We start from the raw sequence: 22,646 nt of genomic DNA on the forward strand, positions 1-22,646 counted from the left end.
GAAAGTTTCAAAAACGAAACTTGCACATAAGGAAAAGAAACATACTTGAAAATATATTGCACCCACTTATAAAAGAGATACCAGCCAACAAGCTAATTCAGTAAGAAACATTATAAACAGTTTGCTTCTACACCACAAAGTATTAATAATAATGTAACACAAAGAAAATTGAGAGATCTAGTTGCACAATTGCCACACCTAGAAGGAAATTTCACGTAAGAAAGACTGGTCTTCCAACGCTCCCAGGAGACAGTACTGTTGCAGGAAGGAAGCTGAAAGAAATGACAGTTAAAATCGTCTTGTAATCAGTATTTTTCAAACAGGAAATGTAATATTTCGTATCCTTCGAAGAAACAGTAGATGATATAAGTCTTTCTCTTGTAAATATGGAGCAAAAAAATGTATCAACACAGCTATTTACATTTCACATTCATCATATTCTGTAACATAGATTTTATGTATATTCAACTTCAACATATCTTCATTCTATCCTTTACAACAGTAGTATGATCCTATGAAGTCTAATGAGAATATGAGCATTGTGGAACAGTAAGGAAGCAGTCATCTCTGGTGAAATGTTCCCTAGTTCGATTTAATGTCATTATACTTATGGTAGACAACATCGTATCCCCGTATTTTCTCCTTAAACCATATAAACTATTTTTGTACAGAAAGACATTTACCAAAAATCTACTTTTTCAAAATGTAATCTTCCGTAACGGTATAATAAAATAGTCAAATATACTGCTCAAAATATCACTGTTAATATCAATAGTAAAACATTATTTAAGAAAACGTTCGAATAGAACATAAAGATTACTGTTTCTAATCAGTTACAATATAATTTAGCATAGTTAATTTTTCTATTAAAATATCTGAAATCGTAGTTTACTGTGTGGAAAGTTTTGCTTCATATAGGAACTACGAAACCTATCTATGTGAGAAACTATTAATCTTTATAACTTCGCATGAGCAACGCATCAACCTATCTACAATTTAGTACGAGAAAAGTAATAAGCCTCTATAATTTGGTATGGAAGAAATAATCAGCATCTACAGTTTGGGATAAATACATTCATGAACCTCTGTAATTTTGTATATACAACGGAAACATCAACGTTTACAATTTGTTATAAGAGAAACTATCAACTTCTACAACTTGTTACGAGAAAATAATCAACATCTAAAATTTGTATTAGCAAAACAATAAGTCTCTACATTTTGTATGAAAAAGACATTAACCTTTACAAATTAAAATCATACCATCAATCTCTATAATTTAGGGTGAAAGAGAAAATATAAACCTCTACAACTTAGGATGAACAAAACAATAAACCTCAATCATTTGGTATGACGAAACTCATATCAGCGTTTACAATTCAGTAAGAGAAAAACGATCAGCCTCTACAATTAGGTATGAGAAAAAAAAAAAACATTAATCTCTACAATTTCAAATGAGAAAAACTATCGAAGTCCACAATTTGCTACGAGAAAAGCCATAACTGTTTACAATTTCAAATTAGCAAAAACATCAAAGTCCATCATTTGATATAAGGAAACTTATAAGCATCAATAATTTTATATGAGAAAAACTTCGAGAAGTAAACTCAAAAGTAAGATAATCTACTTTTAACAAATACAAAGAAATGTTTATTTTCAATAATGTTTACATTATTTTAAAGCTTGTACATTTAACTGTTTTTCTCATAATCGCTATTTCAGTCGTGTACTTTTAGAGACGTTGTGGCCAGGGGCGTCATTTCAGACTTCGCTTGGTGGGGAGGGGGCAAGATCACCCTCGAAATAAGACTTTCACGTTTTGCACTAGTATATTATTAGACAATCGATTAAAGTATATGTATTTCTGAAACTCTTGGGGGAGCAATTGCCCCTCCTGCCCTCCCTAAATGACGCCTCTGGTTGTGGCAGTTTTGTTTTACATCCATGTCATACCAGCTCGCCGCCATATGCTTGAGAAGCATTGAATCTCATATTTCATCTCCTCGTCGTTCATGAACTGTGTTCCAGTCAAATGTTCTTTCAATTTAGGAAATAGTACTAATCACTGGTCTGCTCAACCTTCGCGACTCTCTCGTGGGAAATCGACAGTGTTCCGCTTCTTTCTTTGTGAATGTTAGTGAGACCATCTGCGAAGTCTCTATACCACCTGCGGATGTTTCTGATTTCTATGTATGACTTGCCATACATTTTCATCGTTTGGCGATGCATTTCAATCGGTTTAAGATTATTTGTGTTCAAGAGCTGAATAATTGCGAGAACTTTGCAGTTGGGGAATTTTATTACAGATAGCTGCCAAGCCAAAGACTAAGGAGCATCCCACCCTGCGAATTGTACGCAGATTTGTATGGGATTTGTGGAACAACAAACAAAACAGTGTTGCCAACACCCATACGACCAGTTTCCCTGAGTCTCCAGAGCTTTCGAAATCTTACTTTTGACATTATTCTCATTTCAATCTCAACAATTTGGTATGAGTATAACCCCGAAGAGCTTCCCATAAGCTTCTAGAAATTAGAGGGAACGAAGCTCTCAGCTTCTGAAATTTATTATGAGAAAATTCATCATCCTCTAGAATTTTGTGGGGCTCATTGTGAACGATGTTTTTTGTAGAGCAGTTTCATTACATATTACTTCAAGATGATCTGATAAAACAGAATTATTAATTAGTATGAGTTATGAATATGTGATAATACCAGGACCATGTTGCTGCAATGAAATTATAGACAAAGTTTCCAGATAAATTTAGGCTTCTTTATCATCTTCTCGCTACACTTTCTTTAATTCAGTGTTAAAGCATATAAAAGAAATTGTACCTCGCGATTTTTAAATCCACTACTACGAATATAATTTTGATATAATTCTAAATATTTAGCTTAAACGCCGGGGAACATAAAACTTAAATTAATCTACGATTAAATTTCTATCTTCTAAGTAATTTGGCAACATTCTTTTTTACCCAATAGGAGCGATACCCGATATTCGTGGACTCCTATATGTTCATTCTGCCATGTGAACAAACTTCAACTTTGAATCATACTAGTTTCCAAATCAAATTGAAAACATTGTTCTGTTATGATTGAATCGTATATAATTTAATTCCAATATAACTCACATTGTTCTTTCTTCTTCATGACATGTATATTTCATTATTTAACAGTAGGTTATAATCTAATGAGACAAAGACTGTTTAAAAAGAAAACTTAAAATTTCTTACTTACATGGACCAGTCATACGCTGCTGTTTTCCTTCCAGCTTTAGTAGCCGTTATCCAAATCTGTTCCACATTCCACCAAAAGCTATCTGCAGTGTTATTTTTCCCTAGCTCAAATTCCTTTCCAGTATATTCATCGTACATATAATTGTCCAGTATACCGTGTTGTTCTGGAAACAAACCTAGCACCAAACAGACAATAAAATGTATTGTAGTCTTACAAACGCAAAATCTTTGCTATTCAATATCATAGAAAGACAATTTGTAGCACTATTTTTGGTAATAATATGAGAAAACAAGGCTATCCTTTCATGGCCAAATAACAAACGCGCTTGGTCCTGAGTTCGATTCTAGTGAGAATTCTTTCCTTGGTTACAAACCTGATTAGTGGTTTGGATACAACTTTGGTGGGAAAACACAACAATTATGCTGAAAATAGACATTTCCTTTTAATGAATGCATGAACCATAAAAGCAAGGAAAGTAAAATAACTAAAGATTTTGTAAAATTTTGAATAAAAACACTAAAGATATACTGATACATTGATTTTTAGATAAATCAATTATACTATATATTTTAAGATTGAAGATTGCTAATGCCATATTTATTAGTTTTAAACAATTTATTACTTATCTAATACACTAATTTATTAAAAATCATTTTAATGCCCTTTGCTTATTAAAAGTCGCTTCATGCTTACACCTAGATAGTATTATGCCGTGGGTAGTCGTACACTACTAATACTATTCTCCTGTTGCCTTCTTAACCGTCCCGCTTCCCCTTTTGATTCCAATTTTGATTCTTATCCATTCGCGGAAAGAGTATTCTGATGTCAAACATAAGTCCAATTCAAAGAACATACCTAGAAATTAGCAGCTCTCAATTTATTCTCTAAGATGTATAGGGCTCCAGTGTAATACGTAAAATAGAAAGGATCGGCCTATACATTAAATACTCCTTATTCCTTCTGAAAGAGATAGATCGCCGATGTTATATATAAGGCAGTTGGAAAAGATTATTCGAGACACTAACTGTTCCCTGTTCATTCTCTCAGAAAGAATATAGAGCTCTGACGCTATATGCGAGAATAAGTTAGCTGGAAATAATTGGCTTAGACATTAACTGCTCTTTATTAATTCTGGTGAAAGGTATAGAGTTTAGGTGTCATATGTAAGATAGAAAGAGTTGCTATAGATACTAATTGGTCCCTATTCAGTCTCTGATATTGATATAGAGCGCTGACGTCAGACCTAAGTTAGTTGAAAAGGACTGTCTTAGACATTAACTGCTCTTTTTTCATTCTGTGAAAACGTTATAGAGCTCCGATGTCATACATAAGCTATTGAATTTGCCTAGACATTGCTCCCTATTCTTTCTCTGAGATAGATATAGAGCTCCGACGTTGGGGAAGACTGGTCTAGACATTAGCTGCTTCTTATTAATTCTGCATGTGAGATACAGATCTGATATCATACGTAACCAGTTGGAAAGAACATTAACTAGAAATTAAGTGATCCCTACACAGCAAAAAATCAGGTGTTGAAACAACACAAAATGAATACCACTTTAGCGTGTTACTTGCATGTCAATTCAACACCAAGCACATCACGTGCAGAGCATATCAGAAATACCTACTTACTGGCTGTGAGTATTTGTATTGTTTTTTATTGTTTGATATACGTAAAGATTTGCGAAATATATTTCGCATTTATGGTAAGTAACTAATAACATTCATATGTTTTCTGTAATCGGTCACAATAGTATTGTTGTAAACCTGTGAATCATCTGACAACAGTTACACAGATAGCAGTAATTCCATCTATTTTCTTTGTCTGTTATTGTTGTCTCTTAGCACATATGAACAGAAGATGGCAGAACGGTTGCCTATGTAACTGTTGTCAGACGATTCACAAGTTTACAACAATATTATTGAGACCGATTACAGAAAACATAGAACATTATTCGTTACTTGGCATAAGTGCCAAAGATATTTCGCAAAGCTTTCTCATATTAAGCGATAAATATCAATGCAAACTCTCCCAGGTAGTACCAATTTATTTCTGATATGCTCGAAAGGAGATGGGCTTGGTGCTGAACTGGCCACCTGGAATCTCTAACCAGGTAAAAAAAAAAAAAATAGGGTATCCGTTGCTGGCGGAGAAAAATAAACTAACTTAGGCATTCCATCCCCACTGGTTTATTTTTAGTCGCGATCTTCGTATATACGGTTGGATTACTTGCCTCTTTGAGGCTGAGTAAACAACCGTCGAATTATATTTAATACCTCCACGGAGGTTAACGCACCAAATTGATCTTTTCTGTTGACGACCTAGCTATTCCTCTTGGCTTAACGATTTATTTTGATACTCTCCTCTTCGGAGGAAGAGACAAGCGAAATTAGTTGACGACTTAGGCATCTCTACTGGTTACCGATTACTTTTTGTGCTTCCTCTTCGGAGGAAGCAGATTAACAACCTACAAACTTAGAGCATTGCTCTAAGAACAAACCATTTCAAAGGTACACTGTTACCCTTTTTTGTGGTAAGCTGGCGCCATCTCCTACTTTAAGTATAAAGATGGTCTCTCAGAAGACACCAGTGAAATCTGAGAAAAAGGCCCAATCATCCAAGATTCCTAATACCAGGGGCAAAATAATAAGATCAACATATAAACCAGAAGACTTCCTTGTGCCTTTAGGTAAAAACAAGCAAGCGACCGCTCCAGCGAAGTCAAAATTGAAAACGAATACAGTTAAACAGGCAAGTAATTCGCAGCCATCAACGGCGAATAACACGGAAGACATGGAATTCGCAGTAGTGGGAACACTTAAGCGGCGTAGGTCTTCCTTGGAAAATCTCAACAACGCTGAAAAACTATTTAATAGCACTCAAGAATATCCACCTCTTCCCACTAGCAATAGGTTTGCTGTTTTATCATCCGAACAAACAGACAATAAGAGTGCCAGTAACAACACTGCGCCGAATAACAAGCCTCCAGTTTTAAGTCCCCTCCAATTTTCATATACGGAATTACAAACACATACACCTTTATCAAGACCTTGTCACGAGCACTGAAGGAGCCCCCTCTAGCTCAGCCCAATAAGGAGCGCATTCGTATCCAAGCAGCAAACAGAGATGATTATAATTCTATCAAAGCTTATTGCGAACAAACAAGAACTGAGTATGCTACAGGCGTGGCGAAAAATAAAAGGCCTATTAAGGTAGTTGTCCGAAAACTGCCTATAGACACCGAATAGATGATCTGAAGGAAGAACTATTGCGTCTCGGTTACAAACCAATAAACGTCCACCAAATGTCTCGCAAAAGCAAGACAGATGACAAGAAAATTATGATGCCACTGTTTTTGGTTGCTTTGGAACGAACTGCAGCTGTTAAGGAGATATATGCAATTACCAACCTACTTCATTACAAGGTCCACATCGAACCATACAAGCCTCCCTCAGTGCTGCAATGTTACAGATGCCAACGCTTGGGGCATTCACAAGACACCTGCCAAGCCCACCCGCGCTGTCTCAAATGTGGGCAATCACATTTCACCCAGTCATGTAACAAACCAGACACATCCACACCCGCCACCTGCGCAAACTGTCGGGGAGATCACCCAGCAAATTACCGTGGCTGTCCGGTATTTAAATCCTACTCAGAAGCTCTCAGATTGCCGGTGCAACAACTGAACAAACACCCAGATATATCTAAGAAAAATTTCCACACACCATCCTCAGAGAAAACTTCCATTCCCACTGCTGATAATATACAGTCCGTGACTAGGGATAACAATGATGTTGAAGCTCCCACTTCTTCTCACACCCAACCAGTTACTGCCGTCCAACAAGAGAACTCTAATGAAGATGTTGACTTAAAATCAGTTCTTTCATTTCTCAAGGGCTTACATTTCCGTAAAATACTTACACACATTAAACGTGGTATCACACGTTTTCGACAAGCTGCAGACTCAGCTTCCAAGGCTGCAGCAGTAATCGAAACAATAGCGGAAATGGTTGACGATGGCTGTTTCTAAATCCGGCGTCCTACACCACACACTTATACTTGCTACGTGGAATGCAGATGGTCTTGAGGGGCAGAAACAAACGCTTCTTCGCTTTCTAATAAAGCATAGAGTTGATGTCATGTTCATCCAAGAAACACATTTTACTGCTCTCATCACTTCTTGGCGCCTATCTAATTACATTGTATACAGACAGGACAGAGTGGGCAGACAGAAAGGAGGATTGCTGCTCATCATGAAAAAGTCATTACCAGTAAGGTCGCTTACAATACCAACACTACTTACTTTAGAGGCACTTGCTGTTGAGCTAATAACTCCAGGAGTTCCATTAGTACTGTCTCCCACCGTAGCATCACCCACACTGCTCCTATTCTTAAACACATAGAAACTGATTGGGATTTGTTTAAACAAGAATTAAACACACTGATCGACCTAAGAGATCGGCCCGCCACCATTCAGGACATCGGCAGTTTCGCATATCACAGTAGCACTTCGTACAGCAGAGGCAGCAAGCTCCACTACTACAATCTCTCCAACGCAAACAGGTCAATGCGACAGTCTACATCTGCAACTCTATGTTCATTTAAAACGTTGGGCTAGACGTCGCTGGCAGCACACACTTCATCCAGCCTACAAGACACTGTGGAATAAACTGTGTGCAAAGATCAAGATGCTAACTCAACGACAAAACCAACAGTACTGGGAAGATACTTTGGGGATGCGGCACAGGATCGACACGGCACAGGATCGACACGGCATACGACCGACAATTCAGCTCAGAAACCTGTTTCGGTCCTGTGCCGTGTCGATCCTGTGCCGTTTCGGTCCTATGCCGTGTCGATCCTATGCCGTGTCGATCCTGTGCCGTTTTGCTCTCACGCCGCTGCTCTGAAATAATTTAACTTTTAATCATGTGCCTAAAAAAATAATATTTTTATTATCTGTTTAATCTTTGCTCTTACAAATTATAAACTCCTGTCGATTCTATGCCTGTGCAAGTTATATGCATAGAATACGTACGATCGAAACGGCATAGAGCCGACACGGCATAGGACCGAAACGGCACAGGATCGACACGGCATAGGACCGAAACGGCACAGGATCGACACGGCATAGGAACGAAACGGCACAGGATCGACACGGCACAGGATCGACACGGCACAGGATCGACACGGCGCAGGACCGAAACGACGCACGATCATCGCCACTGCGTAGGATCTATAAAACCAAAGATTTATTTCTCATAAAAGCAATCAGAGCCCTGTCAATTGATTTTAAAATATAAGAATTATAAGATATTTACTATATGAATATTAATAATTGTGAGTGACAAAAGAATGATAGTGCTAAATGGACAAAATATAATTTCTTGTGTGCTTGGTCAAAAGCATTTCTATATGTATGGAATACTTATATTTATTATTATTATTATTATTATTATTATTATTATTATTATTATTATCATTATTATTATTATTATTACTACGTTTTAACTCGTTTTGAAATCATGGCCTGATTCCACTAGAAAGCGAAAGCCATGAGAAATGTAAGCTAAGTAGTAATATGAAATACTTTTAATGTTGCTCACTAGAGGAAACATGCTGGCATGTCTTCTCGTCTCGATATCGAGACCACAAGAGACTTTTTTAATAAGAAGCTCAGTTGGGAAGTAATAACTGAGCCGATGGCTCGAGCCGGCTCGCTTGGGGTGAACCATCGGCTCGAGCTGGCTTGGTTGGATGAACCATCTGCTCGGTTCGGCTCATCTGGGCCGAAGGCTCTTGCTGACACGGTTCGGTGAGCTGTTGGCTCGGCTCACTTCTCGGTTCGGGTCCATAGTGAGTGAGCTGTGAGCCCAGCTGCTCAAGTTGTTTACAATTGTAAACCCGGGCCGAACAGTTTTGAAGATATTTGGCCAGTGCCCTATAACTTTTAACAATGTTTGGCTCGAGCCCGAATACTCAACCTAAACCCTCAACCCAAATTCACAAGCTCGTGAACAATATCCTTGACTCCTAGAATTCACGACTACCGAGGTTAGCAATCAACTAGTTTTTTAGTATTCAAACACAGACCGCGTTTCTTTCATGTTTAAACACAGTGTTGTTATAATTATAATTATAATTATTATTTATTATTATTAATAATAATAATAAAAGTTGTACTAGTAGTAGTACTAGTATCATTGATAACCTATATTGTCTATGCAAGATACTTGAAGAGAATACTCGAAACTACAAACCAGATTTGGTTCGACTCGACCCGAATTCGAGTCGAGTTGGAGGAAATTTTTCGAATCGCGTTCAAAGATGTCTGTTTTTAGTCGAATCGAGTTTCAAAGAATACTCGCTCGTACTCACTCGTGCCCATCGTAGGATGACCACATTCTAACAATCGAAAAGTAGGACACAAGTATAATAGTACTGTATATGATATCTTACTGCGTCAGCAATACGCATATCATTATTTCAATTAATGTTAACCTTAAGTTAATGAACATTTTTGTTAAGAAGAAGCACTGAACAAAATTATTAAAGGAATTAAACACAACTCCAAATGCTTTGATGAATAACAAATTGGTTTATTTTATGAACGTACAGTCAAAGTTCGTGTTGGGCTAAATAATAATAATAATAATAATAATAATAATAATAATAATAATAATAATAATAATAATAATAATAATAATAACAATAATAATAATAATAATAATAATAATAATAATAATAATAATAATAATAATAATAATAATAATAATAATAATAATAAATTTCGAAGCGTGGTATTATTTTAAGAAATGAAAGAAAATTTAGACCGGCACAAAGGAACTTCTATTTAACTTGGTTAGCATCACTGTCATAAGTTCAATAAGAAACCTTTCCTACTTTACCGATATCTCAACAAGGCCTTCTCAGTAAAAGCGATGTATTGTAAAAAATGGTTTGTTGATTGTTCTCCATCCCTAGTCTTCTGAGGAGTGTTAAAAAACACAGCGGTTCATCATTCAGGAAAAGAGTGTGTTTGATTCAAAATATTGTGAATAAAGAATGAAACATTAAGATATTGCAAATAAATTAACTCTGGACATTTCGCAGGACATTTTAAAGAAGAAGGATATTTCTCGATTTCCTAGACATCTTCGCAACACGCAGGACAGCTCTTTGAAAAACAGTACTGTACTGCGAAAATCAGTACGTCTGGTTACCCTAGCCCATCCCTACGAGTAACGCAGTATGGCATTTTAGCCAATGTTACCTTATATGAAAATATTCATAACTTATAGCTGTCAAGTAAAAATGTGTCCTTGCATTTACATAAAGCAATTCAGAAAGGGCAATAATAATAATAATAATAATAATAATAATAATAATAATAATAATAATAATAATAATAATAATAATAATAATAATAATAATAATAATAAAAGCGATAGTAATAGTAGTACGGAAAATTGAAGTGATAACATTTGTTCACATATTCTAAGTTTCAGACCTAAAAGTAACGCGTTACTTTCGAAGTAAAGTAACAGTTACTTTTTGGGGGCAAGTAACGCGTTACATTTTAGGAAAAAGTAAAGTAACTTGTAACGCGTTACATTTTTACATGTAACTTACCCAAAACTGTCCATGGGAAAATTGTTCACTGCTCGGGCCAAGATTGTTTCTGACTGTCGACAGATGGATGCCGTTTATGGCAGACCTTTGCCTGAAGTACTGCCCAAAGTTTGTAGTCCAACGGGTTAAGATCCGGGCTGCTAGAAGGCCAATCAGTGGTAGAAATGAAGTGAGGGACGTTCCGCGCCAGCTTGAGTAGCTCACTCCCCACCAAACCATCACTGAGGCAGCATGATGTGTCAGGTGTCATCCAGAAGTCCTAAACGGCAGAACTCCTAAAAATATAGGCACTAGACCTGAATTTTAGTACTTCTGCAGTTTAGGACTTGTGGCACGGTATGATTTTTAGGATTTCTGCCGTTTAGGACTTGTGCCGCGATATGATTTTTAGGACTTCTGGCGTTTAGGACTTCTGCCTTTTAGGACTTGTGCCGTTTAGGTCTTGTGCCTTTTTCATTCACTTGCTTTAGTTCTGAAATTCGCCACCACCCCACGAAATTGCGACGATGCAGCAACTAGTTGTCAATAATGTCACGAACGTAGCTAATTCCAACAATAACAGCTATATTTGTACTACTAAGATTATTATTATCACTATCTGTTCTGCACTTATACGTGAATTACATAATACAACTTATTTCATTCTAAGAATTAATTACATAATTAGTTAAGAAATTCGTTTCTTTCGAATGGAGATACGAGAATCCCAAGACAAATTCCTAAAACAAAAATAAATAAATAAAAAATTGAAAAAATGTTTAAAAAGCATATTTTACCAGACTTCTGAAAGCAAGAAAACAATCAGAATTTCAATATATACTGTGTGGAGCGAATTTTATTAAGAGTAAGACAAAAATCCACCAAAGTTTACTTAATTAAGACAAAAGCTCACTAGCCATTTCACGAGTGAACATTAAATACCAACGGTATACATAAAGAACGCAGTAGATTTAAAATTGAACAAAGAACATTTACTATGCAATACATTGGGTGACATTCATAAGTTCTAAACGGCACAAGTCCTAAAAATATAGGCACTAGACCTAAATTTTAGGTCCTGTGCCATTTTTGCAGAAATTACTACATAGTCATTTAGGGGTGTAGCCTGCAATTTTTTCTAGGGGAGCTTGATTTTTATATATTAAAAGCAAATCAAAAGTTTATTTTCAGATTACGAAAGCTTCAATAAGACAATAAATTTATACATATTACACATGTACATAAATACATAATATTATTGTATTTCCAGTTACTTCCTTTTTGAAACCTGGACCTTGACAGAGCGTAAATTTAAAACCACAGCTTGTGGGAAATGTACGAATAAGTTAGTTATAAGAAATCGGAAACTGTTCATGGAAGTCCATTTGTTTGACTGCATTTATCTTCTGTACTCTTATATAAAAGAGTAAAGATGAGTGATTTTTGGGCATACTACTACAAGTAGAGTCGATAAATTTTAGTTATAAAATATAATTTTCTTATGAAAGCAGTACATAAGAAAGAATTTTTGGAAATAAGTATCGTAAAAAGGGTGGGGTAAGATTTTTTTAAAGGGTAGTGTATCTCGCAAGTTTCTAAAGCTAGTAAAATAAAACTTATAAGCTAATAGTGGCATATAAGCTTTCCTATTTAAAAAAAACTGAAAATTGAAAATTGAAAATTGAACACATAAAAGGGAAAGAGCAAAGGGAACACATTTTTTTATGTTCGATTTCCCCATTACTTACTCAGAAAATATGTAAATAAATTAAGGAAGGATTTGTTTAAGCTAGATGCGTGAAACTCGGCATTTGAACTTTTAACTAAAAGTAATAAAATACTATATGTTTCAGCGTCTTGAAAATTACACTTCTAAGCGAAAGGAGGGTCAGTTTCTATAATATTAAAATATCCCACTGCTTATGAGATTTGGGCAGAAAACTCTTTTTCCTTTAGGCCTCGGTTCATCCAGTTAAGCAAACGAGAGTACAAAGTGGCTGATTAATTAGGTTCTTTTAATTATTTTAACATGTTGACGTAGTTTAATTCTTTTAAAACTGTATTCTTTCACATTCTATTATAAACATATTTCATTTGCTGTAATTATTAAACACGTTTAATAAACATAAAACAGACTAACCTCCGGTCCCGGCGAGAATATGTTTTTGGTGTTAAGCCATCATTTGCCGTCCGTAACATAACCTTTGATTTAAACTTCACGTACTATCAAGACTCAAGTCTCAGAAATGTAGCATATATGAAATATACTACTTCTACTACTACTACTATACTACTACTACTACTACTACTACTACTACTACTAAATATTAATAACGATAATAATAATAATAATAATAATAATAATAATAATAATAATAATAATAATAATAATAATAATATGTACTTCTGAAATACATATGTATCTATGTGTTATTAATTCTTTCATAATCTTGAAAGAAACTTTTGATTTGTTTTTAGTTTGTAAAAAGGAAGGCCCTCTAGAAAAACTTGCTGGCTTATTAATCTATTATTATTATTATTATTATTATTATTATTATTATTATTATTATTATTATTATTATTATTATTATTATTATAGGACAACAGTGATGGCTTATTGCTTGCAGTGCCTAGTAGTAGTTGTTTCCTTTCATCTTCTCAGAACTTCAGACTGCAGGTCAAAGTGAGCTTCATGGATCACCTGCAAATGCATCTAAGAAGATAGTGTAGAATCCTTCAGATGATCTCCTGAACATGTATGGTTCTATCCAAAATCTATAACTAGAAAACTGACAGCTCGGAAAAGGAAGAGATGTGCTATTCTCACAGACACTCTAGAAAAAAGTACTTTCGAAATGAAAAAGAAGCATCTAAAAGCAACCGAAAACGTAAAATCATCAGCTGAGAAGAATTTATTCTCAAGTCGTCTGTTTGGTTTCTGAAGAACCGTACGAAGAACAGGATACAGAAGAAGACTGGGTACAGTGTTTATGTTGTGAGAAGAGGTCTCATTGGTCGTGTTCCGAGAGAAATCCGTACTACATCTGTATAGATTATAGACATTGACTGCCACAGTGAAAATGAGTGAAGCGATGTTCAAGCTGTAGATTTGATAGCATTAAATTTCTGAATCAAGTCCGATTGTTGCAACTTACCCCAGATGATGTTGCAATTTACCCCATTGGTGGGGCAAGTGTCAACAGTCGGACTTAGTTCAAAAAGTGGATGCTATCAAAACTGCCGTTCGATGTTTTGCACTTCTCTTTTTTTGGTATGTAGTTAAGGCATGTACCTTTTAGTACACTCAATATAGTTTTTATATCTATAATAATTTTCGAGTAAAAGAACAGACCTGAAAATTGTTGCAACTAGCCCCATCTTCCCCTACAATCACTTTTTCAAAAAAAAAAAAATGTATAAAGCCAGTAAAGCAATTAACATGTAGGTCTATTTTCGAAGATAATATAGGAATTTTTCGTGCTGCTAATTATTTATTTTTAAAAAATCAGATGCTGAAACCAATCGATATAGCGCAGTTTAAGCAATTCAGTTTGTTTTATTTAAAAAGAAAACTCTCTATTTACAAATTTGATTGTTCCTATGTATTAGAGCAGTCTTCGAAAAATCAGTGCCTATTGTATTTCTAAAATATAGCTGGAGCCGCGGTGGGTCAGTGGTAGAGCGTTCACCCCTGGTGCATGGGGTCTCGGGTTCAAACCCTGCTCCCGCCAAGTGAACTTTGTGGTCGATAAACACCGTGTGCGTGGATATTCTCGGGGTTCTCCCGTTTCCTCCCACTTTCTTCATTCCACCATTTCATTCATTTCTCATAATCACCGTTTCCTTCAGCCTAACCGGCATAACCGTGGGACGTAAAACTCAAAGATTTCATTTCATTTTCTAAAATATAGCTGTATTGATTTATTGGTATATATTTACCTTCAGTTTGTTTGAGAGAAAATTATTACAAGAACTAAAAAGTGTTTCTCTAGTAAATACGTTTTCATAGTTTAGCTATTTACGTTACTAAACAAATTTGTTTTTTTAAATACATAAAATGGCGCCCGTATATATATAGGGTGTAACTTAATTAATATAACAAACGTCGTTAGGTGATTCCTGACACCGAAATAAAACAAAAACTATACAACAACCTGGGTGTAACACCCGAAAATTTGTCGGAAAAATGTATAAACCGCCATAACTCATGAACAAAACGTCGGATTGAAGTCGGGCAAAAGAATGTCCATTGTTTTTAGTCGTAGATTCGATTAGTGTACAGTGACGATGCAAGGATGACTTCCAAAGAAACTGGAGTATTCCTTTGAGTATTTTATAAAACGTTGAATGAAGAAATGATCAATCAAGTACAAGATTTAACATTAAAAAATAATAGTGCATCGTTCAAGTTAGAAGAACACTCAGAATTCGAAAGAAAGAGAGATACACATGTGTGATTCATCTATTTTGTCTCAGTACATAATGACGTCTCGGAAGAAGATTTTAAATGGAACGAAGTCTTTAACGTATCACACTTATATCTTCTAGGCTAATGGTAATGGATGATAAATGAACGGCTTCCTGTCCAAGAGTGTGTGAAAAAGGAAAAATAACTTTGATCCAGATTAGGTTTAAAACGACTGTGCATAGGACAGTCAGGCGGCATGTAAATAAATATAACATCGAAAAATGCAAAGATCATATGTGATGAACGAGTGTACAAGGAATTCTCCACATGACCCAGGGATTCCAAATATTGTGTGAATAGATATGGGGCAAAAGTAAGCTGCATTAAACGGTTTCTTCCTCGTAATATGTAATTCCGTGGAATATGGTACTTCTGTGCACAGAAGCAACAAAAGTGGAGAAACAAGGGATGTTGTACACGTTGTATAACGATACCAAGAAGTGCGCTGGAATAGTATACTTGATTTATCCGTTAGATGAATCTTCTCCCAGGAATACTTTTGATGGCGTTTTCCCCTTCCTTCGAGTTGGCAAACCTCAACTTTTCCCTGAGCTATGAAAAACTTCATTGCTATTGTGAATATACCAAAATACTATCCTAGTGTAGACCACTTACATTTTGATTTTATCATTGCCGGAGAAATTTTCTCAAAGGAAGCTCGTTGAAAGTACATTTTAAAAAAAGGATAGTCTTTTTTCGACATTCTAATGTACATACCTTAGAGCTGTATGGAATACCTACACGGAGGAATACCTACGGAACTATCGTCCCTTGTGTGCCAATTGCGAGTGGCTTACAGAAGGCTGTCTTGAAGTTTTATTGTGGAATGGCTTCAGTTAGCATGGCTGAGTTGTAATAAGCATCTACGCAACTTGTGAGTGATATACATAGTCAGATGCTCTACTGTTACACGTGTAATTGCTGTATAACAGGATGGGAAATGTTGTGTTCAACGGTAGAGGGTTGTGTCCAGGTATTTAAGGTCGTGTAAAAGTGTAGACGTTGGTGTTTAAGTAAAATTGATTGTGTTAACCTGTACACGCCTGCGCGATGGAAGATTACCCTGTCCACGAGCTGGCAGATATGCAACTCATTTATGGAGTAGCAAAGGGCAATAGCCCAGAAGTGAGGCGTTTATATCGTGACCGTCGCCCTCAAAAGAGAGTAACTTTCCTTGTATTTTTCCACGCCTCCATATTCGACTTCGAGAGAGGGGTCCCTTCGGTTTCTCGTACGTGAAATCGGAGGAAATAGCCCCATATGGACAGCTGAACTTGAAGACAGCGTACGTCGAATGATCAAAACCGTCTTGAAACTATCATGTGTATGGCGTAAAAACCCACATGCAACTCTAGTAAACGATCAGCAGCACAAATTTGGTGTGGTGTGGTGGATAATTTTGTGGTAGGATCTTATTTATTATCGGTCTGCCTGTGTGGGAGTACGTATCTTTTATTTTTACGTAATTTTCTCCCAAAATTGATAGAACATGTGCCCTTGAACATAAGACAGCAGATGTGATTTCAGTATGATAGTACACCTGCACATTTTGACAGGAATATGCCGACTTACCTAAATGAAACATTCCCAGATTGGGAGAGAAAAACCTGTGTTATGACAACCTCGTTCATTCTACCTCACGCTGCTTGATTTTTTATTTCGGGGATACGTATGAAACTCCGGCCACGACAGTCGAAGAACTTGTAGCTCGATGTAATATAGCTGCGGCAATCATCTACGAAATTTCATATGTGCTTGATCACACGCGGAAAAATTTGCTTCGCCGATGTCATCTTTGCAATGCGGTCAACGGTCGACAATATCAGACTGTGAACTGTTATTCTTCATAGCTGTCTCGTGTACACATACTGCATTGCACAAATACTGTACAAGGTACCTCTGAGTATTTCAGTTATCCTACCTTCTCCGAAACAGAATAAATCGATAATTTGAAATTGTATTTCTTTCTTTCCTTGTGCAACACGCGCAAAACCTTGAGTATCGTCGAGTTTCATCCCTTCTGTACTCGTAGTTATTATCTTCCACGAATTTACGCATTACGGGGAGGAAATCTTTTAATCTAGCTTACTTTGGCTCAAATTATATTCACATAATTTGTGGGAATCACTGTTGTTATGTGAAGAATCCCTTATACTCTAGTTCATCGTACATGATCTTTTGCCCCTGACTGTCTTATGCACAGTCGTTATAAACCTACTCTGGATCAAAGTTATTTTTTTCTCATTTTTACACACTCTTAAGTTGAACAGGAAGCCGTTGATTGATCATCCGTTACCATTGGCATAGAAGTTATAATTATGATAAGCTAAAGACTTCGTTTCATTTAAATTCTTCTTCCGAGTCCAGGAATCACCTCCAGACGTTCATTACATTAATGAAGTTACACACTATATATATAATGATAAAAAATAATACCGATATTAGTGTCGATGAAATAGTATTTGGAGTCACTCAGACGAACAGTAACACTCCCAATGCAGTTTAAATCCATACTCAGATTCCATTGCCCTTTATGCTCAAAATGAAACTATTCTCCCCGTGCGAAGAACGGGTATTCTGTTAATAATTTATTATTAAACATCACACCATAAAATACAAAGTGTATCACGTAATGTACACGTTATACTGTTACTTGCTTAATGTATAAATGGAGGATGAAGGACTATTATTGGATCAAAAGATCCAATATATTTCAGATAATAAATTTCTTGTAGGCTTTATATCTGGAGAACAACATATAGTGTACCCAAACCTAAACTATGACTGAACTCAGTATGATGTGCTTAGTGCCTGAATAAAACGAAAGCTCGATTTAGGGGCCATTCAAAAATTCTGTTGCCCTTGATCCAAAAAATCTAATATATTTCATTCAATAAAAAAAAAATCTTGTACGTCTTATATCTGAAGAACTACATATAGTGCAGCCAAACCAAAACTATCACTTAACTCAGCATGATGTGCTTATTCCGAAAGTAATACGAAACCTTGATTTAGGGACCGTCCAAACGTTTGTAGCTCCTGTTCCAAAAAGTCCAATATATTTCATTCAATCAATAATTTTATTGTATGTCTTATATATGGAGAACTACATATAGTGTAACCCAACCCAAGATATCACTTAACTCAGTGTGATATGCTTATTGCGTAAAAAATATGAAAAGTCGATTTAGGGACCGTCCAAAAATGTTGTGGCCCGTTATAAAAAAAAATCCAAAATATTTAATTAATCGAAATTTTTCTTGTACTCCTTATACCTGGAGAACTACATATCTGGAGAAAACTCGATTTAGAGACCGTTCGAATATTTTATGGTAACTGATCCAAAAATTAATATTAGCCAAGATCATAATACTTTGATCCATTTTTTAGATCATTCCTAAAATTCTTGTTTTTATTCAATCTTTCTTTTAAACAGTATCACTCTCTTTGTTCTCAATTTGAAATTTATCAAGCAATTATAAAGCATTGCTTATTATCCAATTTGTATTCGGTGTAGAGCTTCAATTTTCTCAAAGTTTCAAATAAGATAATAAAATATGATTTACTATCGGAATTCGTGTCAGGTATTATTATTACTTTTATTGGTGTTTTCCTTTCTTTCAATTGTTAAAACAAGAAACTACCTTGCACTGTCATAAAATATGTGCTCTTTTCCAATAGCATAATAAGTGCTCATATAATTTTGAACTTTAAAATTAAGGATTGAATCAGTACAAGAAGTACAATTTGGATAACGAATGACTTATAATTGATGTTTAGTGGCGTACTGAAGTAAAGGGATTAAGGACTTTGAAACCCCCCTTGAGCAAGGTATTATGCAAAATTAAGCACGTTTATCATATTAGCACGTTTATATATATAAACACTTGATATTATATAAACTTGTGTTCCTAAAGCCCCTGAACCCCCTAAACATTTGCGTAGAGTATTGATTGTGTTTCTCTTATTATTTTAACCGTTTTATGCTTTGAACGAAATTTGAAGTGCAGGAACCCTGTGAAGGTGACCACCTTTACTATAAAAATTTCTTTTTAATGGCTCTTAGTTTTTCTTCAAAACAATCAATCACGAACGAAAAAGAAATGATTGAGTTTGATTTTAAATCGAAATTTGAAATACCACCAAAAAGTTGGCCCACCCAACCTTATTTTGTAAATGACTCTTAATAATTTTCAAAACAAACTATTTCCTCTTCAAACCAATCAATAAGAAAGGAAAACATGTTATTAGCTTGAGTATTGAATCGATATTTAAAAGCAGAAAAAAACAGTATGAAGTTGACCACCAAATGTATCCTGGAAATAGATATATTTTACTGGTTGTTTTGAAACAAGTGGTTTTTTCTTCAAAATAAGCAAACCGCCCCGAAACAAATCACCTTCATCAACATTATTTCTTAATTATATTCTTATGTTTTTCGAATCAAGTTACTTTTCTTCCAAACAAGCAACAACAAATCCATATCAAACGATTGATTTTGGTCTTGAATCGAAATTTGTAAGTAAAGGAATCAGATTGAATTTGATCACATTCTAAATTTATTTTGTAAATCTCTTTCTCTATTTTTTCGAAACAAGCGATTTGCTCTTAAAAACAACCAATAAGAAACGCTTGGCTTCGGTTTTGATTCGAGACTTTAAAGTGGAGCCAATATGAAATTCCATCACCCATTTCTCTTGAAAAGACTCTTTATGTTTTTCGAAACAGACTATTCTTTTTCAAAATAATTAGTAGCATACGCATATCAAACAATTGATTTTGATTTTCAATCAAAATTTTAAGTGGAGGAACAAGGGTAAATTTGGCCATATACCAACTTTATTTTGTAAACATCTCTTTATGTTTTAAGAAAGATACGATTTTTACTACTTTTCTTCAAAAAAGTCAATAACAAACGAAAAACAAACGATTGGCTTCCGATTTCAATTCGAAATTTGAAAGGAGGCAACTTAACATAGGTGCATTGCTTCGCTTAAAAAAAAAAAAAAAAATCCAAACGCAAATTCTAAGCCTACAGTTTTAAAATTGCAGTTACATGTACATACTTCAACTTAGTATACATAAAAAATTACAGCATTATAAAAATATCAGACAAATAATATTATTTATTCGGTATTGAAAACCTCGAATCAACTATTGGAGTTATTTAGCGTATTTTTTTTTTAATATCACAAAATTAAAGGTGTATTTATTACGGCATGGATATATTACGCACAATATTTTTATACAATCTGTATATATATATATATATATATATATATATATATATATATATATATATATATATATATATATATATATATATATATATATATATATATAATTTTTTAAAAAATAGACCATTTAGAATTATTTATCCTTACAATTTTTTATATCCACAAATTCAAGGTGAGGGATATGCGATATTGATATTTTCAGAAAGTGTTGACCACCCTACAGAATGTCGATCCTGTGCCGTGTCGATCCTATGCCGTTTCGGTCCTGTGCCGTGTCGATCCTGTGCCGTTTCGGTCCTATGCCGTGTCGGCCCTGTGCCGTTTCGGTCCTATGCCGTGTCGATCCTACGCCGTTTCGTTCCTATGCCGTTTCGATCGTATGACGGTTCTCTCCTATATATCCTTGAGAAAATAATTGTTACTTAATATTGCGTAATTATAAAATAATGTATTTTTTATTATTTCGATCGTATGAAAGTTCTGCTGTCGATCCTATGCCGTGTCGATCCTGTGCCGTTTCGGTTCTGTGCCGTGTCGATCCTATGCCGTGTCGATCCTACGCCGTGTCGATCCTATGCCGTGTCGATCCTACGCCGTGTCGATCCTATGCCGTGTCGATCCTACGCCGTGTCGGTCCTGTGCATGTAACCCGATACTTTTCGTAACCTCACAGTAAATGATCGTAAAATTTGGACATACTCTAAATCCTTCCAACGGGCTACTAATGCTTCCAGAACTAGAGTCCTCCAAGGACCACAAGGACTGACTCAAGACCCTCAGTTGCAAGCAGATACTTTCGCTGACTCTCTGCAAGCACAGTTCCAGCCCAATAGAAATCAACTCGATCCTTATTTCCACCAGCACATTAGGACTACCTTATATAGTATACGAACTCAAAACCCTACACATGGCATCAACCCAGTTACACCTCGGGAAATAGAAAAACACATCAATTGTTTACCGACAAAGACAGCATCTGGGCCTGATGGGATTCGACCTGAGATACTGAAACATCCAACTCGAAAATTACTGGTCTTTTTGGCATATTTATTTAATACCATCTTTCAAATATGCTACTTCCCAAAGACCTGGAAGGAAGCTCGTATTATCACCATCCCTAAACCCGGAAAGAATCCGCTGCTTCCGGAAAACTATAGGCCGATAAGTCTTCTGTCACACTTAAGTAAATTATTTGAACGTGTGTTCCTCTGGAGGTTGAAACAACATGTCGCCAATAGTGATCTTCTACCCTTCCATCAGTTTGGGTTTCGTGCTCAACATAGCACTACCACCCAACTCGTACGAGTAGTTGATCACTTAACAGTGGCTTTCAATAGAAAACACCACACCCTTGGAGTATACCTGGATGTGTCAAAAGCATTCGATAAAGTCTGGTTAGCTGGATTATTATATAAGCTATACACTCAAGGTTTTCCGGATCGTTTTCTGCATTTACTTCGTTCTTACCTCATTGGAAGAATCTTTCATGTGTCAGTTGACGGTGTCAAATCCTAGTCTAGGCCAATTAAAGCAGGTGTCCCACAAGGCGCTGTACTTTCACCGCTTTTATATAATCTCTATACAGCAGATCTTCCAACTTCACCAAACTGCTTTTTCGCAACGTATGCCGATGATACCGCCTTTTTCACAACAAGTAGCTCACTTGCACAGTGCTACATCTATATGCAACGTCAACTAGACATATTTCAGGAATGGGCCAGGCGCTGGAGAATTAAAGTAAATGCCGACAAAAGTTGCGCTGTCATTCACAGCAGAAGACGAATCCGCGCCCCTCGAACTCTAATATATGAGAACGCACACATTCCTCACGCCACGCATGCGAAATATTTGGGTGTGACATTAGATCAGGGACTCACGTTCGCCCCACACATCAAAGATATAAAGCAACGAGCATTACGGAAAATCTCGGCATTGTACCCCATTTTTCGCTGCAGTTCAATCTCTCATGAGGTCCGCGTGCACATATTCAAGACGATAGTCCTGTCCACGCTTTCTTATGCATGTCCTGCCTGGCAACATGCTTCTAATAGCCCTCTTCAAACACTCGAAAGTGTGCAAACGAGAGCCGG

General features: G+C 35.9%; 1 protein-coding gene across 3 annotated transcripts in view; it reads right to left on the bottom strand.

Annotated features, from left to right (window-relative positions):
• LOC145691795 (glycerophosphocholine cholinephosphodiesterase ENPP6-like) overlaps window positions 1–22,646 on the bottom strand; it is an 87,454-nt gene that overhangs the window by 20,186 nt on the left and 44,622 nt on the right. For all 3 annotated transcript variants that reach the window (XM_081767106.1, XM_081767108.1, XM_081767107.1), the window contains one exon: window positions 3,240–3,414. In XM_081767106.1, the coding sequence (XP_081623232.1) occupies window positions 3,240–3,414 (175 nt within the window). The remainder of the gene's footprint in view (window positions 1–3,239; window positions 3,415–22,646) is intronic.

Source organism: Thermobia domestica, chromosome 8, assembly GCF_964235325.1.
Source record: "Thermobia domestica chromosome 8, izTheDome1.hap1.1, whole genome shotgun sequence".
Lineage (NCBI taxonomy): Eukaryota > Metazoa > Arthropoda > Insecta > Zygentoma > Lepismatidae > Thermobia > Thermobia domestica.